At 46.7% G+C, this 21,446-nt stretch overlaps 2 protein-coding genes across 6 annotated transcripts in view; one reads left to right on the forward strand and one right to left on the reverse strand.

The window, feature by feature from the left end:
* TRMT1L (tRNA methyltransferase 1L) overlaps positions 1 to 2,636 on the forward strand; it is a 21,874-nt gene extending 19,238 nt beyond the window's left edge. For all 4 annotated transcript variants that reach the window (XM_032959102.2, XM_032959103.2, XM_076068706.1 and 1 more), the window contains exons 15-16: positions 371 to 503; positions 809 to 2,636. In XM_032959102.2, the coding sequence (XP_032814993.2) occupies positions 371 to 503; positions 809 to 1,001 (326 nt within the window). In that variant the 3' untranslated portion in view covers positions 1,002 to 2,636. The remainder of the gene's footprint in view (positions 1 to 370; positions 504 to 808) is intronic.
* LOC116945035 (stomatin-like) lies at positions 1,919 to 19,640 on the reverse strand. 2 transcript variants are annotated; one of them, XM_032959104.2, is made up of 7 exons: positions 18,964 to 19,640; positions 13,728 to 13,843; positions 11,664 to 11,736; positions 8,563 to 8,645; positions 7,103 to 7,306; positions 4,796 to 4,930; positions 1,919 to 3,930 (listed from the first exon to the last, which is right to left on the reverse strand). In XM_032959104.2, the coding sequence occupies exons 1-7, from the start codon at positions 18,974 to 18,976 to the stop codon at positions 3,724 to 3,726; spliced, it is 831 nt and encodes a 276-aa protein (XP_032814995.1). In that variant the 5' UTR covers positions 18,977 to 19,640; the 3' UTR covers positions 1,919 to 3,723. The 2 variants fall into 2 exon arrangements, with proteins under 2 accessions (XP_032814995.1, XP_075924823.1); XM_076068708.1 differs by having other exon boundaries at positions 7,103 to 7,378.
* Positions 19,641 to 21,446: the final 1,806 nt, after the last annotated feature.

The following is a 21,446-nucleotide window of genomic DNA, read 5'->3' on the forward strand; positions in this document are numbered from 1 at the left end:
TGCCCAGGCAGGTGTTAGGGCATTAGCGGCACATAAACATGTGCTGTGGACCAAATTTGGCAGCATGAGGTCCTTGGCACAGATGTTTTGTTTGGATGTGTGCAATTTACAGCACTGGCTTTAAGGTCACCAATGCAATTTCCAGCACACACCTCAAGCCTGTTTGAGCTCCAGCACTCTCTCGCTTTTGTTATGGTACGCGATTTTGGTGACTTTGCGGATATAAGATACCGTGTTGATTTTATAAAAGCGGAGGAGATTTTGCTAACTGAAGCCATACTCGTGCGCGGTGTCCTGTCAAGCTGGCCATGGCCTGGTTCTTAGGTTCTTCATGTAAATGCGCAGTCCCTGCTTGATCTGTTCTTTGCAGGTAAGAGACGGTCGGAGGAAGCGGCCGGAGGTGCCGGCAAGAGGCAGCGCGGAGACGGAGGCTTCTCCACTGAACATCCGCCGTTCTACTACAGCATCCACCGGCACAGCATCAAGGGCATGAACATGCCAAAGTGAGTGCGCAGCAGTCTCCCACAAGTCGGCAAATTAGCAAACGTTGTTTTGAGAAATGCTCTTCAGAGCTACTCCTTCGGGATGGCCATGGCGAGCGTTCGCCACCAAGCGGCTCCAGTGTTAGAGGCCAAGCCAGAGGCGAGGCGTGACTAAGCATATGGCCCTTAGTGGCGATAGCTAATTGCTATCATAATGGCGATACACAGTACCCCTGAGCTGCCACCGCTCAGGGCTTTGTTGTTGTTACTTGAATTGTCCTCGTGCCGCCCTATGAGTGACGCCGAGCCTGGTCCCCAACCCCCAGGCTCAACCACTTTCTGGCCAGCCTGACGGAAGCCGGCTTCCGGGCGAGTCGCACGCACTTCGACCCGACCAGCATCCGCACGGACGCCACGCTGCCGCAGATCAACGCCGTGCTGGTGCAGCACAGCCGGCCCACGCACAGCCAGCACGCGCATGGCCTGCCCGTGCCCCCCGTGCAGCCCACCAGCAGTTAGCCCGCGCAAGCGAGCAAGCACGGCTGGTGTACGCACGCCATGTGCGGGGTAATAGATGGGCAAGAGTGTTTGGCAATGCAGCCGGCCGTGCGCATGCAGCCTGTGCGCAGCCTAGGAGGGATACACAGAGCAGATAACGCACACGTGTGCATGCACAGCGAGCATGCCGTAGAGGATATGCAGTGCACTCGCAAAGCTGGGAGCACGCAGCTCGTCATTTTACACGGAGAGCCAGCGTGCAACTACGTCAAGAGACGCAAACGATCACTATGCAGCTACCGTTTATAGACAAACAACACAGTCGCAGCATAACCTTACCTAGGTGTGTAGTTAAACACAGACAAACCTATCCTGTTTATCCTATGGGACTATCGGGGAAAAGTCATTTTTGTGATCATCTCATTAGGACCAGTATGGAACATGAGGAGGAGGGCATAGCCAGCAGCAACACTGTCGTTTATTTATCAAGAAAAACTTCAAAGGACCTTAAGAGAGAGACCCCTTTTTAGAAGTGTCCCCCTGCATTGGGACATTGGGATAATTTCATCAAGGAGTGTTTAATGCTCCTGGCTAGAGTTACATCCCCACTGGCGGCACTGACAAACACCCCACCACGTACTCATTCTTTGGACAAGTTAGAGACTCAGGCCAGGGTAAAATATAAATTTCCAGTGGTGTTTTAATTTGCTAAGAATTTAACCTGAGTTTCTTAGACTGTAGCTATTATGAGCTATTCGTGCGCTCCCAATCCCAAAACGTGTAACATTTGTTACATGCGTCCATTCGCACAATCATAACGCGCAACTCTTAACAGCATCACCACCTCTGTAACGTTTATGTTGATTGGTGCAACTATTGTAGCATCGCCATCTTTTTACAAAATGTGTAGTATTTAGAGAGAAAATAAGTCCGGTTCATTCAGGTAAATGTAGCGTTTATTCTGACACATTGTTGTTTTACATTGTTTTAGAAATGCATCCACACCGAGTAACAGACGCCTTGACAAATGTGCGTTGCTAACGTGACCAATAATAGTCCAATACACCTAACCGTGGGTGACCCTTATGTCGGCCTTTGGAAACGAAACTGGATAAAACGTGATACGTTGGTTATATGTAATTTATTTTGCACACAACATGGTGGGTGAAGTGTTGTTTTAAAAAAAAAAAATATAACCACTTTGCGGTGGGTGATAGTGGTTTCCCCATCTCCCATTGTGATTGGAGGATATGAAACACGCATACGCTCATGATCACAAATGGGCAGGAGTCGGCAGAGTTTTTTTTTCTGTCGACCTTGTCTATTGCCCCTTCAGTTGGAGGGCGAGCGTTGTGGAAATCCATCCTGCTGTCAACATTGACATTTTTTTGTACAAATCTTTGATGAGGCTGCACGTTGACAATGCACGATTAACAAATATACTAAGTCATGTCAGATTTAGCAGCTGAGCCGGAGTGTCTTGGTGTTTTTATGATTTAACGTTTTGCGCTGGTTAAGTGTACGTTGTTTTCTACTGACTGAGACGAATATGAATGTAACAAGTTTTTATTTTTATTTCGGTTGCAACGTGTTTGAAGCTTGGCACATTGTAATGTTAATGGACAAGCGCTAAACATAGTAAACTGTTTGCATGATTATCAGCATTCGGTGCATCAATACAAATTTTCTAAAAAGGAGAAATCGAAGTAAAATGAGCAAAGTAGCCATGAAAACTGAAACCACCTCATTGTGGGCAAATTCTCTTGGGGTTACGATTAGCACGGTTAGCTACGTACGCTGCGAAATAAGTTCACCATACATACATTGACTTATGGCCATAGTAAAAGTCCTTTATTGCTTTCACGTAAGCACGTGTGAAAACAAAACATGCACAGATATATTCAGTGAGGATCGATGCTCGTTGAGTGACCAGAGAAATGATACTGAAGCCTCGAGTGAGCAGAGTTATCAGCATTCGGTGCATCAATACAAATTTTCTAAAAAGGAGAAATCGAAGTAAAATGAGCGAAGTAGCCATGAAAACTGAAACCACCTCATTGTGGGCAAATTCTCTTGGGGTTACGATTAGCACGGTTAGCTACGTACGCTGCGAAATAAGTTCACCATACATACATTGACTTATGGCCATAGTAAAAGTCCTTTATTGCTTTCACGTAAGCACGTGTGAAAACAAAACATGCACAGATATATTCAGTGAGGATCGATGCTCGTTGAGTGACCAGAGAAATGATACTGAAGCCTCGAGTGAGCAGAGTTAACGCGCTTACGTTTCTTCATTATTAGCCTGGATCAATCCGCTGCTGGATAAAGGCACGTGACCTGAATTTAATTAATTGTTCCATCTCCTCGGTGTACGTTTTTCTCGGACGTTTCCATCCCTTAGCTGCCACTTCATTATCATTCTTGACCGTCGTTCATCATCTTTTCTAGCGACGCGTTCTGCCCTCGGAACAATGTTGATTTTTTTTGTCGATGATGAAACCTGTGAATACATAGTAGGTGCACACATGGGCTTGGTGCTGAGCCAGTAGCAGCCAGCAGTTGTGTAAAGGTAATACAATTAAAGTACATTCGAACTATTATGCATATCGAGGTGGGGTGCAAACTTCACGGATTTAATTTCTAACCAATAACCACCGGCAACCATTCCCTCGTAGAACACCACCCCCTCCACCCTTCCCCAGACTTTGCAAAGCGTGGCAGAGTCCCGGCTTGGAAGCCATCAGAGCATGTTGCTGCTACTGTTGCTGCGCAGGGCGCTGAGGATGTCTATGGGGATGGGGAAGATGATGGTGGAGTTGCGCTCGGCCGCGATGTTGTTGAGCGTCTGCAGGTAGCGCAGCTGCAGGGCGCCCGACGACTCCCCCAGCACGATGGCCGCCTCCTTGAGGGAACGCGACGCGTTCATTTCCCCCTCCGCCGACACAACCTGCCAGTACACGGGAGGCGTGAGACAACGGGTCCGTTTTGACTAGAAATACGAGGTAATGGTCTGGCCCTGCGATTTCTTGGGTCATACCACTGCTTGGCAGAAACAGCAGCACCCCTCCCACTGAGTACAATTGACCCATTATTCTACACTGGTTAGACGACTTTTTTTAGTGCCCATACTTTACTCCAAACATGCGTAACCTGCCGATGAAACTGTGTATATGCATTTAAGCTGCTGGGCGGACGGAGGAAGAGCAGGGTACTTGCCCCATTGTTTCGACTGCTGCGCAAGGAGCTTGAATCGAACTGGCGCCTTCTGGATTGGGAGTCTAGTCTGCTAACCATTACAACCACGAAAGCGTCCTGACAATTGAGAAATGGATGGCCCCAGAAATGAAGAGATCAAGCAGACGAGAATGTTGCCCATCTCATACAAGCCGAAAAGAGTCGAAGCAAGACGGCCAAGGCATTTCATAATAAAAGCGGGAAACCAAATTGGAAGAAAAGTGGTGAACATGGAAGCCCCAAGGTGGCCTAGAATGAGGTGGTTTAAAGTGGTGAGCCGAGATATGAAGGAATGTTGGAGTGGATGGGGAGATGGCCCAGGACAGGAATGAGTGGAGAAAGAGAAGCAGGATGACAGCAGACCCCCGCATGAGTAGGACAAACGGTGAAGGTGATGAAGCTTCGAGGGCCCCATCGCATTATCAGAGCAGCCAACATAGACAGCTGCCTACGAAAATAACAGGGTTGTGGTTCACACAGCATTGAGGAGTGGCATGGAACATTGTTGTAGTGTAGAGCCCATTACACCCCTAGCCCAAGGGGATGATGTATCGGCTCGCCAAGCCGGGCGGTGTTACCTTGGCACGCGCCTCACGGATCGCCTCCGCCTCAGCTGCCATGGCTCGCTGCATTTGCGAGGGCAGACGCACGTCCTTGATCTCTACACGCTGCACCTTGATGCCCCAGGGCTCCGTCGCCTCATCGAGACTGGTCTGTGGGGTACGATAATAAGGGTGGGTGACATAACCCAGCGCGATTACTACTACCACGTTGGTTTTTTAAGGTTTTACAGCTTGCCGAACAACACTCGCTACAACACAAAAACACATCGGAGAAGTCATCGCTGTTAATTAAAAAAACAGCACTGGCCACAGTTGGTCCTGGGTCAAGTAAAGTTGCTGCCGTTGCAAACGATAAGTCGATGGGTGGTGCCTCATCTCCATTTACGACCCTGACTCAGTGGTGAACATACCCTTCCTTCTCTACAGCGTGGTGGCTGTTGTCTCCCGCGGAGTGGTACCTACTCTAAACAACCCTGAAGCGATCTAGTTGGAGCTGAGATGACCCCTAACTGGGATTTCAGGAGCACTTCAGTATGCATGGCACTCGTGGTTTTTAACAGTAAAAACACGATATATAGCAATCAGTTATTTACTATTTTTAAAGTCACAGTTCCAATATTAAGCATGTTGCATTACATCAAGTTAAGCGAATGATATTTAACAATTGACAGCACACACAAAAAAAACTCAACACCTGTGTCAATAACAGTGCCTTTAAAAAAGTGATATAATTGGACAAAAATGATCAATTCTTCAACAGAATCATAACCCCTTATTGTGATGAGCCGTAAGATGACTGGGAGACAGTGATTTTGTTGCATGTCCACAATTAAGAGTGCTGCATTTCTTTGTATGCAGGTGACGTTCAGTCTGCCTCCATACTCTCATCTCTATTGGTGACCCGAAGCCAGCGGTGGGAACTGTGCCGAAGGCCCCTCTGAATGCGTTTACATTTCTGCATCCTATTCTGTTTGTGTGCATTTGGGACCGTCAAGGGGCTTAGTCCGTGTCCTATTCCTTTAGATCAGCTGGCCATTGTAATAAGAATGGTAATAAGTGACTCGCACAAGTTTCACTTGCCCGAAGGCAGCGACGCTGATGCGTGGAGCCCAGATCAGAGATCAGCTCAGTTCAAGTTAAATAAAAAAAGGTTTTTTTTAGAAGGCGCTTAAAGGTAGGTAGTAGACTTTCCTGAACTATTTTGACTACTTTTGCCCATTTTCCCTGCTCGTTTAATTAACATGAACACGTGATGACAGATCCCCAAATGAAATTCGATTCTTACTCAAGATCGATGCATGTTTTATAATGAAATAATGCACTTTAGTTGATAATTTGATGCATCCTTAAATGCCTGGTAATTGTAGCACTGTAAATAGACAAATGCACGCGATCTCAGTCAATCCACTGCTGGATGAAGGCCTCCCCACTTTGTCGGTCGTGGGGAATTGTTTGACCGTACTTCACCACGCTGGTCATTATGGGTTGGTGAAGAAAGTGGCCCAGGACCCAGTTCAGATATCACTCGCTCCCGATGTCAACCGAGGCTGGGAGTTAAAAGTGAGGTCGTTGGGTTCATGGTGCAGAGTGCTGAGCACAAAGATAACAGCACGGGCACAGCCAAATATACGTTCCGCGGCCTCTACAATGGGAAGGCATAGGTTGCTGCTGGCCTCCAACCACTGCAATGTGCCATAGCTCTCTGCAGCACCAGGGGGCCAAAGGGGCTGACCGCCCCGCCCCTGCCGGCCCCCCACATGGCTAAAGCCTCAGCTCACCTGCCCCCCCCCCCACTCCCACCAAGTTCGTCTGGTCGTCAAACAAAAATGTTGGTTCAGAATGATTACAATGTACATCGCCGCCGCTCCTAATACGCATGGCCGGCGAGAGCTCGAGCCGAGTGCCCTGGACACACTTGGACACGAGATGTTCCATCTCCAGCGCTCGTCCATGCGAATTGTTCCAGTAAACGATAAATGTTTTACATGGCTGCTCATCATCTTGAGCGTTTAACATTTGTTTTAACGTTTGCATATCGTTGACTGTGCCACGCGCTCCCAAAGTTGTTCTCACGCTGCGGTTCACGATGGATTGAGCTACAACAAGGAAGGTGGGTGGCAAGGAGGCTCCTGGTGGCATCGGTGACTTTCGGAGTGGAAGATGGGAGCCCTCTGTTCAGTGACAAATCACGGCGAATGCCATCGGCGTGGCGAGCGAACATCGTCCTGTCTCCCCGGTCTCCAGAGCAGCAGCAGCAGCAGCAGCAACAACGCGAGCCGAGGCTTTGAGCGCCGATGACCTTCGCGACTTGGAGGCGTGCACCTGCATGCTGCGGGCGATGACCTCTCGCTCCGACACGATGTCGGAGAGGCTGCGGGTGCCCAGCACATTGCGCAACGCCGTCTGCGCGAGCAGTCGCGTGGCGCCGTCTGCGAACACCACGTTGGTGACGGCCGCGGTGGCGTCGTGCACGCGGTAGTAGACCACGGCGTCCACGGCCACCGTCACCGAGTCCCGCGTCAGGATCTGTAACGAGGCGGGCGAGGCCTTCGCCTTGAGCCGTCGTGGCCGAGGGGGTGGCGACGCCGCGCTGCTCATCTGCGCCACCGCGGGGGGGGGGGCAGTCGGAGTGTCTGCCGCGCGGTTTACGTGGTTGTGGATTCCAGCGCATCGAGCAGACGGATGCACAGGGGCACAAAGGCGAAGGTCCCCCACATAGCCTTAACAGACTGTTGGGGGCATGTGCTGTTAGCGAACGCCTATGGCACACGAGGGGCTGGGTGGCCAGCACCCCGCCACCTTTGTCTCCCCCAGTGGCGACGTTTTTACACACCGCACCAGGTACTCATTTGAGGCCGGTTCGACCTAGGGGAGGCCCAGGACCGGTTCAGTTAATCGTCGCTGGTGTTGGCCGTGACTGAGAATCGAACTCAGGTCGCCAGGTTCGTAACGCAACGCGCTAACTGCTACACTACCGCTCCCCACACACACACACGTGCAGCATGCACGTCGTCGAAAGCCGTGGGAACTTGGAGCCACGTTCTTTTAGTCGTGATATATTTCAAGATTCAGATTGCATCGGCAGCGCCAGGCAGTTGACGCTGGTTGTAACTACGGACCCAGCACAACGTTGTACCCAATTGTTACAAGAGTGTGGATTGCTCAACACAGCGATGCTATTGAAGCGGTAAAAACTAGGAACATTGGTTGACGTGAAAACTTTCTGAATTGGCTGAAGGAGGGTGTGCGACGCACATTATGCGATCTGACTCAAAAATTAACTATGAATCATATTGGTCGTGAATGCCTGTGTGTTAAAACCACTTTTTAGTTCTGGAAACAGTGTCAGGAAACTGGGTTAGTCACACATAGAGGGAGACTTAAGGCTCCATAATTTTATTAGGGGCATTAGAGTGGCACCCCACGTAAATGTTTACTGGCATTTTAAAAATGTTTTTTGTGGGGTTTTTTAAATAAATAAAAAACACACGAAAAAACATTGTTTAAAAGATAGTTTAGCAACGTAACACGAGTTGAAAATGTAAGTAGTTCTCGTCTTTTTTTTATCTACAGTATTCGATAGAACCAATTGAATAAGAATTGACCTTGAGTCAATTTAAAGTATATATGGGGGTGTGGGGTGCTTCTTCTCGCCCTCGAGAGAAATGGGATCTCATTGGTCGATTCAACCCCCCTCCTCTCATCAAAACGATTTGAGCCGCCAGCCGAGGTGGAAGCCTCCTTGCTGACTCAAGAGAAGCAGAAACCGGGCCGAGCCTCACCTCCTGGGGTGGAACATCAAACGTGACCGTCCTCATGTCCACCTTCACGAAGGTGTCTATGCAGGGCAGCACCAAAAACAAGCCTGGCGCAGGGGGAGGAATTAAACAACCGGATGCATTTCAATGACAATCCTCGCACAGCATTGTTTAAGAGAGTTTATTCTCAAACGTGATTGCTTTGTCAATTATCGCGGCTGAATTTTACTCCTGAATGGTGTGTACAGTATATTATGCAGTGACTTGTGCCAATCGGTTATCCATGTATATTTCAACAGTCCTGGGCTTGCTTTGGTCAAAGTTCAATGACTAGGGAATCTTGCACTCACATTTTGATATTATAGTCGACTAGGTTCGTTCACCTCCCTCCACTGGCTTCTCATCGCCAGCAGGGTCAGCTCCAAGATCGCCTGCCTCTGCCACCGCGCCTCTACTTTCGCTCGTCCACCGTGTATCTCTCTTCGCTCTCCCATCACGACGTCTCACGGTGGAAGTCTCCTCAATAGCAGCAGCGGCGCTACTCGCGGCCTCTTCCTCACCCTCCTCTCCCGCTGTCTGCAATGGGGCCATCATCCCACTTCGCATTCGCGGCAGCGTTCAATCTGCGCCGACTTTTTGAGCACCACTGAGCTGGGGCCAGTGCCCTGAAGAGTCACGGTCATTTATATCCGTTAAATATTGTGCGCTAAGTATGGCAAAAAACCAACACTCGTGTCAGACACATCGTGCGGAGGCCTTCATCCAGCAGTGGAGTGAAAAGGGGATGTAAGCTATGTGTGTTGCCTCTTTGTCATTAAATCTGAAGCGCGCTCGTATAACGTGTCAAAGTGTTTCTCAGTGGAATGACTAAGGCTGTTCATGATGACGATTTCCACTTCCAAATGCGACTGAGTGAATGTTGCACTACTCAGCCGCTGCTCTAAACTTTTCCACTCTCTGAAGGAGATTTGGAGCCTGATTCATGTCCTCGTGAAATAAGTTTCCTCCATTTGTTGGATGGAAAAGCATCCACATTTTTATTTTCCTTTGGATGTGGCTGTTTGATTTTTATTTTAAAAAAAAGCCCTTTACGCCAATGCATGAATCGGGCTGTTCGTATCCTGAAGCATATTTAATATTATGGTGATGAAACTGCAACAGGGATTTCATAGCCAAATAACATACGTGAAGTCATCTCCTTTGGGTGGCTATGTAGAAAATGTACGTGTGTATGTTGAACTTCTTTCGCACTACAGTGAGGGAAAAAAGTATTTGATCCCCTGCTGATTTTGTACGTTTGCCCACTGACAAATAAATTATCATTCTATAATTTTAATGGTAGGTTTATTTAAACAGTGAGAGACAGAATAACAACAACAAAATCCAGAAAAACGCATGTCAACAATGTTATGAATTGATTTGCATTTTAAGGAGGTAAATAAGTATTTGACCCCTCTGCAAAACATGACTTAGTACTTGGTGGCAAAACCCTTGTTGGCAATCACAGAGGTCAGACGTTTCTTGTAGTTGGCCACCAGGTTTGCACACATCTCAGGAGGGATTTTGTCCCACTCCTCTTTGCAGATCTTCTCCAAGTCACTAAGGTTTTGAGGGTGATGTTTGGCAACTCGAACCTTCAGCTCCCTCCACAGATTGTCTATGGGATTAAGGTCTGGAGACTGGCTAGGCCACTCCAGGACCTTAATGTGCTTCTTCTTGAGCCACTCCTTTGTTGCCTTGGCCGTGTGTTTTGGGTCATTGTCATGCTGGAATACCCATCCACGAGCCATTTTCAATGCCCTGGCTGAGGGAAGGAGGTTCTCACCCAAGATTTGACGGTACATGGCCCCGTCCATCGTCCCTTTGATGCGGTGAAGTTGTCCTGTCCCCTTAGCAGAAAAACACCCCCAAAGCATAATGTTTCCACCTCCATGTTTGACGGTGGGGATGGTGTTATTGGGGTCATAGGCAGCATTCCTCCTCCTCCAAACACGGCGAGTTGAGTTGATGCCAAAGAGCTCCATTTTGGTCTCATCTGACCACAAAACTTTCACCCAGTTGTCCTTCGAATCATTCAGATGTTCATTGGCAAACTTCAGACGGGCATGTATATGTGCGTTCTTGAGCAGGGGGACCTTGCGGGCGCTGCAGGATTTCAGTCCTTCACGGCGTAGTGTGTTACCAATTGTTTTCTTCGTGACTATGGTCCCAGCTGCCTTGAGATCATTGACAAGATCCTCCTGTGTAGTTCTGGGCTGATTCTTCACCGTTCTCATGATCATTGCAACTCCACGAGGTGAGATCTTGCATGGAGCCCCAGGCCGAGGGTGATTGACAGTTCTTTTGTGTTTCTTCCATTTGCGAATAATCACACCAACTGTTGTCACATTCTCACCAAGCTGCTTGGCAATGGTCTTGTAGTCCATTCCAGCCTTGTGTAGGTCTACAATCTTGTCCCTGACATCCTTGGAGAGCTCTTTGGTCTTGGCCATGGTGGAGAGTTTGGAATCTGATTGATTGATTGATTGCTTCTATGGACAGGTGCCTTTTATACAGGTAACAAGCTGAGATTAGGAGCACTTCCTTTAAGAGTGTGCTCCTAATCTCAGCTCGTTACCTGTATAAAAGACAACTGGGAGCCAGAAATATTTCTGTTTGAGAGGGGGTCAAATACTTATTTCCCTCATTAAAATGCAAATCAATTTATAACATTTGACATGCTTTTTTCTGGATTTTTGTTGTTATTCTGTCTCTCATTGTTCAAATAAACCTACCATTAAAATTATAGACTGATCATTTCTTTGTCAGTGGGCAAACGTACAAGATCAGCAGGGGATCAAATACTTTTTTCCCTCACTATATATGTAGCAAATCGTGCGAATCGGAGGTGCAGGGCAAGGGCAAGAAATTGATAGTCACGATTGGTTTTTAAATCAATCTAAATCTGCAAAAAATCATTCTCGATAGCAACAAAATGCATGTTCGTGCGACGTAGAGCGCCCACGCTGTGTTTTGTTCATGGATGATCCAGGATGAGGCCATGCTGGACGGTGCTGCCACGCGGACCTCACCGTGGCGTGTGCTCGGATTGTCCGACGCGACCGACGATTTCGAGGCAAACAAACCTGGCCCGATGGCTCCTCCAGGCAATAACTTGCCCAGGCGAAAGACCACGGCCCTCTCATACTCCCTCACCACCTGCCGATCGACGAAGAGACAATACAAATCAGTCCAGTCCTGCTTCAGGGTTTGTTAAGTACGCGGGGGTAAAGCGAATGACTATTCTGTTGTTTCACTGCCGATGTCTGCTCGCCATAATAGGGCTTCAGGAGAGAGTTTGTGTAGTTTTGCTATTCCTCTTCCGTAGAAGGGGAGCGCAGGCTACAGTGGTTTCCTGTATGGTCCATGGTTTCAGGGCCACAGTCGCACTGTGACTCGTGTCTTTAATTGCACATTCATTAAGGACATGTGTGCATCGGCGTTTTGATGTTCTGGTGCGGTTGATGGTTACATCAGAGTCTCTTTGAGGAATGGCAACGCCAGGAGGTATTTGGGTCTTGAATGCAAATGCCTGTCTCATCTGCACGGTGGAAATGTGTGCACACTGTGTGCGTGTGGTAAGCTATGGGGCCGTTCATAAATGACGTCACGCACCTGGGGGGGGGGTCAGACATTTGTGACGATGTGTGACGAGGGGGGGGGGGGTTGAGAAATGTGACGTCACATCAAAATGCGCAACTTTAAATAAATATAGACAACACGTTCTATTTAATTAAATAGACTTTTGAATAAATGTTTTCTCCTACAACATCAGAGTACAGCACCACATTAAATACGCACTACAATGACAATATTCTAGATTTGAAGTTTTCGTGACTGCACAATGATCCATTCTCTTTGGTTCTTTAGGTAAAGTCACGTAGGTTAAAGTAATAATAAATACAAATCAAATCAAATCACGACGTTCCGGAGGCAACACAAGCTTCCTTCATCAGGTGTAAAAAAAGGGCACAGCAAAATAAGTGTAGAGAGAGCTATTTGTGATGATAGACTGTTATAGAGGGTAAGAGGAGGGGGAGGAGCCAGGGAGGACGGGTGCAGGATGGGGGTGGGGGTTGGGGTGTGGGTGGAGCCAAGAAGGTGAAGCTACTGGAGAAGCTCGGCACCACGGATGGGGGGGGGGGGACGCGGAGCGGGGGAGAGTCGCAGTTGAGGTTTAACATGGTTTATCACTTCTTTCCAATGATTGCTTAATTTGAATCCATCTTCTCGGTTGAAGTTATGGCTATGTTTGTCTATCTGGATGGCCTCATGGACAAACCTTTGGTGGTACCCAGACGGCTTGCAGAGCACCTTGGTCTCAGAAAAGATAATATCATGAGAGCCCGCAGCATTGTAATAATGATCAGCAACGGCGGAGGAATTCGTCCTGCCGTGTTTCAAATCTGCCTTGTGCTCGCGGACACGGTCAGAAACATGACGTTTCGTTTCGCCAATGTAACAATCACCACAGATGCAACTGAGTTTGTAAACACCAGGGTATTGCAAGTCAGGAATGACATCTTTCACAGATGAGATTAGATCCCGGATTTTGTGTACTGTACTTAATCGGACCTGGATCTTGTGTTTGTTAAAGGTTTTGGAAATCTTTTTGGTAATGCCTGCTATGTATGGTAACGTGATGGTTTTGATCGGAGTCTCAGGGGGTTGTTTCTCCATGGTTGGAGAAACAGCTTTGCGGATAGTACGGTCAGAATATCCATTCATCTTAAGGGCCAGGTGTACGTGTTCCAATTCACTGGCCAGGTGGTGTTGGTCAAAAATGCAGTGGGCCCTATGGTGTAGTGTTTTGATTAAGGAATTCTTCTGTGCCGGATGGTGGTGGGAATCAGGTTTCAGGTAGGAATCTGTGTGGGTGGCCTTCCTATAGACAGAATGTCTCAAGGAGCCATTGGACCTCCTCTCAAACAGAACATCCAAGAATGGTAGCTTCAAGGACAATGCATATATAATCATAGTGTGTTTTTTGTTTGCATTTTGACCACAAGTATTGTGGTTAATGCACACATGATTCCTTGTAAAAGGTTTCAGTTTTGTTGCCAGAAAAAAGGGAGAAAAACCCTATTATTACGTTCCAACCGAGTTTGTTATAATTTTTAGGATAGCTCATGGATGGATCCGCGACCGACCTTGAGGCAGAACCAGACGGAGAGAGGGAATGTCAAGACGACGACGACCATAGACAGAATGCCAAGCAGCTTCTCGCAGCATCCTGCCGTCTGCAGCCTCTTGTCATCGCTGTCCCCTGCGCGACACAGAGAGCCCATTTGTTAAACGGAACTGCTCATCATTCACTCGCGTACACGTCTTCCTCCTTATCCTATTGAATTCACGAAAGTAAAATGCCTTGACTTTCTCTTGACCACTCACGGAGCCCGGTGCTTTTGCTTTACAGCTATTTAATGATAAATTTCATGATTGCGAATGTCTGGGCGTGACAGTTGCCATTGGTTGCAGAGGTTGTACGTACAATAATTAGAAAGAGTTTACCACATAGTGGCAGTGGAGTAATGAAATTTGGCAAAGTAATTGCAGTAGAGTATGCCGGATATCCAAGTCACGTATCCGCCCCGTTCAAATAACGGCCCACACCCAGTGTAGTATTTGTGCATGTTGTGTCATCTTCTATATATGATTATATATAGAAGATGACACTTTTCATACATCGTCTATACCTCAGTCACCAGTGAGTCCCTTAACATCGTAGATCGTCCTTCAAAACATATACCGAGACAGAAGAGTCGTGCTGGATACAGTCACATTTTCAAAAATGTGATTAGCAACGTTGATCTTTACCTGTGTATCGATATTTAAATGTTTATGTTCCATTTTATTGAGGGACTGAGTGTTACAGTATCTTGGTGTGGCCTGGGACTGGTTTGTTTTTGTTGTTGTTGCCTTGCCCAAGCTTGATAAATCGTACTTATAGATGTCATTTATTATTCTAGATTTGAAGTTTTCGTGACTGCAAGGATCCATACTCTTTGGTTCTTTCGGTAAAGCCAAGAAAGTAAAAATAAAATAATTAAATTAAACAAAATGAAACAAAAATGAAAACAACTAAATCAAATCACGACGTTTTGGAGGCAACACAAGCTTCCTTCATCAGGTGTAAAAAAGCACAGCAAAATTATTGTACAAATAGCTCTCTCTACAGTAATTTTGCTGTGCTTTTTTACACCTGATGAAGGAAACTTGTGCTGCCTCCGAAACGCCGTGATTTGATTTAGTTGTTTTCATTTCAGTTTTAGCTTATTTAATTATTTATTTTTCCCCTACGTGCCTTTACCGAAAGAACCAAAGAGTATGGATAATTTATTATTGATTTATATTTAGTGACTTGCTTACATTTTTCTCTGTTTTGCACTCCCATCGTTTTTGTAAGTATTGTTTGGTTAAATTTTGATTTAAAGCTTTCGTGACTGCAGGGATTCATATTCTTGGTTCTTTCGGTAAAGTCACGTAGAAGGAAACAAAATAAATAAAATATAAAAAAAATATGAAACAATAAAATTATCACGACGTTTCGATTGCAACACAAGCAATCATCATCAGGTGTGAAAACCACAGCAAGAAAATTTGCAATAAACTGCGTCTATATAAATTAAAAAAACGCCACTTTTTTCAAATTTTCTTGCTGTGGTTTTCACATCTGATGATGATTGCTTGTGATGCAGTCGAAACGTCGTGATAATATTATTGCTTTATATATTTTTTATTATTATTTTATTGTTTCCCTTCTACGTGACTTTACCGAAAAAACTAAGAATATGAATTACTGCAGTCACGAAAGCTTTAAATCAAAATTTAACCAAGAATATTGTTTGGTTGTTGCAACTTGTTGACCCGCCCATGCTGGACATCTGTAAGAAAGTTCTCCATAGCTCATCGGATTCCTCCAGTCTAAAGAAATATTCTCATTCTGAGTGGGATATGCTACGGATTGTGCAATGCTTTAATAGTGAATACCGAATTAGTGCGCTGTGCAAGGCTTGGCTTGCTCCACCATACATCCAGGAGGAGTTGGTTCAGCTACACCAGGCGTCGGCAACCTTTCAAAGAAGAAAAGCCACTTTTCGTGTTTTTGTTTTTGACCAAAATAGTTCCGAGAGCTGCATCACACGCAGAGCGAGTTGTACACAAAAACACACACACGGCAGATATACACACGGCAGATGACAACACACATTCTCACTTAAACAAAATAGGTCATGCAATAAACTGCGTCTATATAAATCTTGACTTAAAAGCTTTCGTGACTGCAGGAATTAATATTATTTGGGTCTTTCGGTAAAGCCGCGTAGATAGAAAAAATATAATAAAATAATACAAATAATAACAATATCACGACGTTTCGATCGCAACACAAGCAATCGTCATCAGGCGAGAGCTGCTGAGGTACCTCTCACTTGATGACGATTGCGATGGAAACGTCGTGATATTGTTAATATTTTTATTATTTTATTATATTTTTTCTATCTACGTGGCTTTACCGAAAGACCCAAAGAATATGCGTCTATTTAGTTATTCTTTAACAATAATAGACATTTTGACTGTACACTTTGTCGTCACCAAGACATTCCATCGTGACCAATTCCCTGCCGTATTGAAAACATTATCTTGTTTTATATATATTTTATTATTTTGTTGTTTCCCTTCAACGTGACTTTACCGAAAGAGCTAAGAATATACATTATCTTTACGTTAAATTACGTTTAATATTTAAGTTAAAAGAAAAACGGCTGCCCCCCAAGGCAGCAGCCAAAGAGCCGTAAAGGGGGTCGAAGCCAAAGAGCCGCAGGTTGGCGGCCCCTGAGCCCACACGCTCCGCCAGTGGGATGCCTGAGACCCACCGCCAGTGGGATGCCTGAGACCCACCGCCAGTGGGATGCCTGAGACCTACCACCAGTGGGATGCCTGAGACCCACCGACTGTGGGATACCTGAGACCCACCGCCAGTGGGATGCCTGAGACCCACCGCCAGTGGGATGCCTGAGACCCACCGCCAGTGGGATGCCTGAGACCCACCGCCAGTGGGATGCCTGAGACCCACCGCCAGTGGGATACCTGAGACCCACCGCCAGTGGGATACCTGAGACCTACCGCCAGTGGGATGCCTGAGACACACCGCCAGTGGGATGCCTGAGACCCACCGCCAGTGGGATGCCTGAGACCCACCGCCAGTGGGATACCTGAGACCCACCGCCAGTGGGATTCCTGAGACCCACCGCCAGTGGGATGCCTGAGACCCACCGCCAGTGGGATGCCTGAGACCCACTGCCAGTGGGATGCCTGAGACCCACCGCCAGTGGGATGCCTGAGACCCACCGACTGTGGGATACCTGAGACCCACCGCCAGTGGGATACCTGAGATCCACCGCCAGTGGGATGCCTGAGACCCACCACCAGTGGGATACCTGAGACCCACCGCCAGTGGGATGCCTGAGACCCACCGCCAGTGGGATACCTGAGACCCACCGCCAGTGGGATGCCTGAGACCCACCACCAGTGGGATACCTGAGACCCACCGCCAGTGGGATGCCTGAGACCCACCACCAGTGGGATGCCTGAGACCCACCGACTGTGGGATACCTGAGACCCACCGCCAGTGGGATACCTGAGACCCACTGCTAGTGGGATGCCTGAGACCCACCGCCAGTGGGATGCCTGAGACCCACCGACTGTCCTCCCCCACCCGCTCAGCGTATCGTGCTCCAGGCTTCAAACTTGGGGGTTGACCGCCGCTCTTTTGTCTGCACGGCGCCCAGGCTTTGGAATTCCCCTGCCCTTCGAGGTCAGAAAATCGCAGTCAATGGATACTTAAGGTGTCCCGGCTGAAGACCCCATCTTAAAAAAACAGGTCCCTGCAGGGTGGGCTGGTAGGAACATTGGAATTTTGCGCAATTTTATGACATTGTTACTTCCAAATGTTGGGTGCAATAAGACATATCAAGTCTCTGCGCTGTCTATTGCTGATTTTACACCCAACAGCACGAGATTTCACTTCCTTAAAGTATTGAAAGGGGACGGACGGACGGACACATTAATCTATTGCAGGCTGGTACACTCAGTTTACAACTTCGTTCCTACCAGTAAAAGGCCTACTCTCTCTTTAATTCTCTATCTTGTCTTCTTAATCCAGTGTTCTTCGCTAATTTTCAGAGGGGGTCACTTTCACCGATAAGACACCATCAGTGTGAGGGCCGCCATACATTTGAAACCATTGGGGGTTGACAGCACCACGGCACCGGGGGGTGTTGTCACGTATTGTGTGTTGTCGGGGGCCGCACGTCAGGGGCCGCACCAAAGGCCACCATGGCCCGCCAGTGGCCCACGGGCCTTGCAATAAAGAGCACCCCCCCCCCCCCCCCCCTGTCGTCTATCTCTTCCGAGTTACTTCCCTCTTATTTTCCTATATAGATGGTGCTCTGAGATCCATTGTTTAAGGGCACCTTATAAACGTAAATCATCATCATTATGAGTGGATATGGTAGTTATTGTCAGGGTCTGATTGGAACTGTGCCGTGTGTTTGCCCCCTTCTCGCCAGGCTTGAGTTACACGCTCTCAGGCTGCCTTTCCAAAAATACACCCAACATTTCTCCCTGCAACGGCAGCAGCAGGACACTCGCGTTTTGCAAAGATAGAACTTGTTAACGCTCGTTTTAAAAAGCAGACCACTACCCAGAAACACATGAACATGTGTGACAAAGTTAACGGTCCACGTTCAAACCATTTCGTATCTGTGGTGGTCTACCTTTAAAATCATAATACCATCGAAATGTAAGCTTTATTTGCCCTTATTTTAAATTGTGACATGTAATGTACTCTACACGGGCAGATGATGCCCTAAGGAGAGCACACGCTGCATTATAACGTGGCAACAATTAGACGCGACAGTCCAGCAGCAAGGAATCAAATTATTTGGTGATGCTGCTGCGTTGGCAGCTGTATACTTAACCATAACCTCATACTCGTCAAAGACGCTGCTTTAAAAAAAGCAACTGGCAATGTTTCGGGAAATAGCCCTTCTTCATACTACATCACGTGCTCTTGAATACATATTTGGTATAGATTTGTTTTGTTCTTTTAAGGCAGTGTTGTTGACCAGTGTGTTAAGCTGTGAATCAGGTCAGTCAGGTCAATGCACGTTTACATGGTTCTGTAGCGAGTCCATTCTATTAAAATCTATAATCAAGATACAACATAGGTACAGCATAGAATAATATACATTCAGTCCAGTATGAGACAGCATGCTTCTCTCTGAGCACTTCCAAACAAGTTTACTCCCGCCGTGTTACAAAGCCACACGAACCACACTGCAGGTGAACTCCGTCTGCTCCGACAGACCGCTCACTTATCCACACCTGTGATGTTCATGTTGAGATGTTGGCTCGTTCTTATACAATTTACTGGATGGCCCTCCACACTGCTGCTCACGGATCTGAGTTGTACCCACTCTCGATCACTGATCCGGTCAGCTGTAGCCGCTTTATGCGTGCGAGTCACTCTCTCTCTCTATAACCAGGGGATTGGCAACAGCTCCGCATACAAGGCAACCCCGACAAACCACCCAGCCCCACAGTCTCACACACACACACAGCTCCATGTTTGGTGGGGCACACAAAACACCGTCCACGTGGTCATCCCATGGCTTTTGCTGTGAAGTGGTGGCGCGCGCTGTGCATGAACAAACGAACTAGGGGCCCTGCGAATTCACGCAAACATGTGAATGCATCTCAGGTTAGCGCGGGTGGCGACGTACGGTGTGAAAGAAGTTCAACATCTATACATACAAGTTCAGATCCTAACATAACCAACCAATTAACACAAACGTTTCATGTCCACTGGGGCACTCCTTGGGTTTCATTTACAAATGTGTTGAGTGTGCAAATTGAGACACTAATTGGGAAGCATGAATGCAGGTGTACTGTGTTATTTTCCCCTCCAAATTTTAATGTAAATGATGTTCCAATTATAGACACCCCACTGATTTCGTACGGCTTCTCAATGTGTGATTTAATACATTATTGGGAAAGGGATCGCTCCACAACTTACAGAAAGGTGTTTAATGTCTATTGGATACATTGGTGGGAGACATTCATTTGCTTTGAAATGAAAGTTTTCTCTCTACCGTACTGCACTTGCTTTAACAGTCTCTGTCTACTGCTGTTGCACAACAACTTGCAGATCTTATATTCTTAGTTTTTTCGGTAAAGTCACGTTGAAGAGAAACAACAAAATAACAAAATATATACAAAACAATAAAAAATTCTCACGACGTTTCGACCATAACTCAAACGGTCATCATCAGGTGTGTCGGTTTGCATAAATTTATTTTGAAAACGGCATATTTATTTATTTATATATAAAAAAATAACGTTTGCGTCACGCGCAGCGATTGGCAGTTTGCCCAGGACTAGTCCATCTATTTTTTGAAAAGAGGAGGGGGGAGACGAAATTTGTTTTTATGTATGCTGTCTGAAAGCCACTGTAAGCGTGAACAATCAATCAAGAACTGAAATGATTTATCAAATCTTTCCAATGATTGCTAAGATAGAATCCATCTTCTCGGTTTGAATTGTCTCTGTGCTTGTATATGTGGATAGCCTCATGAACGAATCTCTCATGGAAGCCAGATGGCTTACAAAGAACCTCCGTCTTGGAAAAGTCAATGGCATGTGAGCCTACTGAATTAGAACAATGATCTGCTACGGCCGAGGTGTTGGTCCTACCGTGTTTAAGGTCTGCTTTATGTTCACGAATGCGGTCCGAGATATGGCGTTTGGTTTCTCCAATGTAACTACTACCACAGAGGCAACTTAGTTTGTAGACACCAGGGTATTGTATGACCGGAATCACATCTTTTACAGACGGAACCAGATCACGGATTTTATGTAATGTGTTGAAACGGACCTGGATCTTGTGTTTATTCAAGATTTTGGAGATCTTTTTTGTGATCCCAGCAATGTAGGGTAAAGTGATGGTTTTGAAAGGCTCCTCAAGAGGGTTCTTCTTCATGGTTTGAGTGATAGCTTTGCGGATTGTATAGTCGGAGTAACCATTAGCCCTAAGAGCTTGGTGTACGTGCTTGAGTTCACTGCTTATGTGTTCCTGGTCGGATATGCATTGGGCTCTATGATACAGAGTCTTGATGAGAGAATTCTTCTGTGATGGATGGTGGTGGGAATCCGGTTTCAGATAAGCATCCGTATGGGTAGCTTTCCCGTAGACAGAGTGGCTCATTGAACCATCAGGTCTCTTTTTAATTAGGACATCCAAAAAAGGTATCTTGCCATCTATTTCGACTTCCATGGTAAATCTGATGGCTGGGTGTATGGAATTGATGTGGTCGAAGAATTGGTCTAGAGCAGGCCGGCCATGTGGCCAGATGAAAAAAGTGTCATCCACGTACCTCTTCCATAAGGTTGGGCGCAGAGTGGCAGTCTGGATGGCGTCAGTCTCAAATTTCTCCATGAAAATGTTAGCTATAGCTGGAGAAAGGGGGGAGCCCATTGGGGTGCCCTCAGTTTGTTTGTAGAAAGTTCCATTCCAAGTGAAGTATGTATTGGTTAAACAGTGTCTCACCAGGGGGGGTACCTCAGTGTTTAGTCCTTGATGAACCAAGTCTTCAATGATTGCAATGGTGTCAGGTACAGGAACCTTGGTGAATAAGGAAACTACATCAAAACTGACAAGCAGGTCGTCTGGGGACAGGGAAATACCCTTGATTGTTGATACCAGGTGAGTAGAATTTTGTACCGCAGAGGTGGTCTTTCCAGTGAAAGGACGCAGGATTTCAGACAAAAAACGAGCTAGTTTGTAGGTGGGGGAGCTGATAGTAGAGACT

This window comes from Petromyzon marinus, chromosome 22, assembly GCF_048934315.1.
Source record: "Petromyzon marinus isolate PM22_M1 ecotype Great Lakes invasive population chromosome 22, UKy_Petmar_22M1.pri1.0, whole genome shotgun sequence".
NCBI classification, from domain to species: domain Eukaryota; kingdom Metazoa; phylum Chordata; class Hyperoartia; order Petromyzontiformes; family Petromyzontidae; genus Petromyzon; species Petromyzon marinus.

Coding starts and splice junctions, on each gene's coding strand:
- LOC116945035 (XM_076068708.1), bottom strand. Junction 11,737..13,727: donor CCGTCTGGTTCTGCCTCAAG/GTCGGTCGCGGA, acceptor GTCGATCGGCAG/GTGGTGAGGGAGTATGAGAG. Junction 3,931..4,795: donor TCCGTGAGGCGCGTGCCAAG/GTAACACCGCCC, acceptor GTGTACTGGCAG/GTTGTGTCGGCGGAGGGGGA.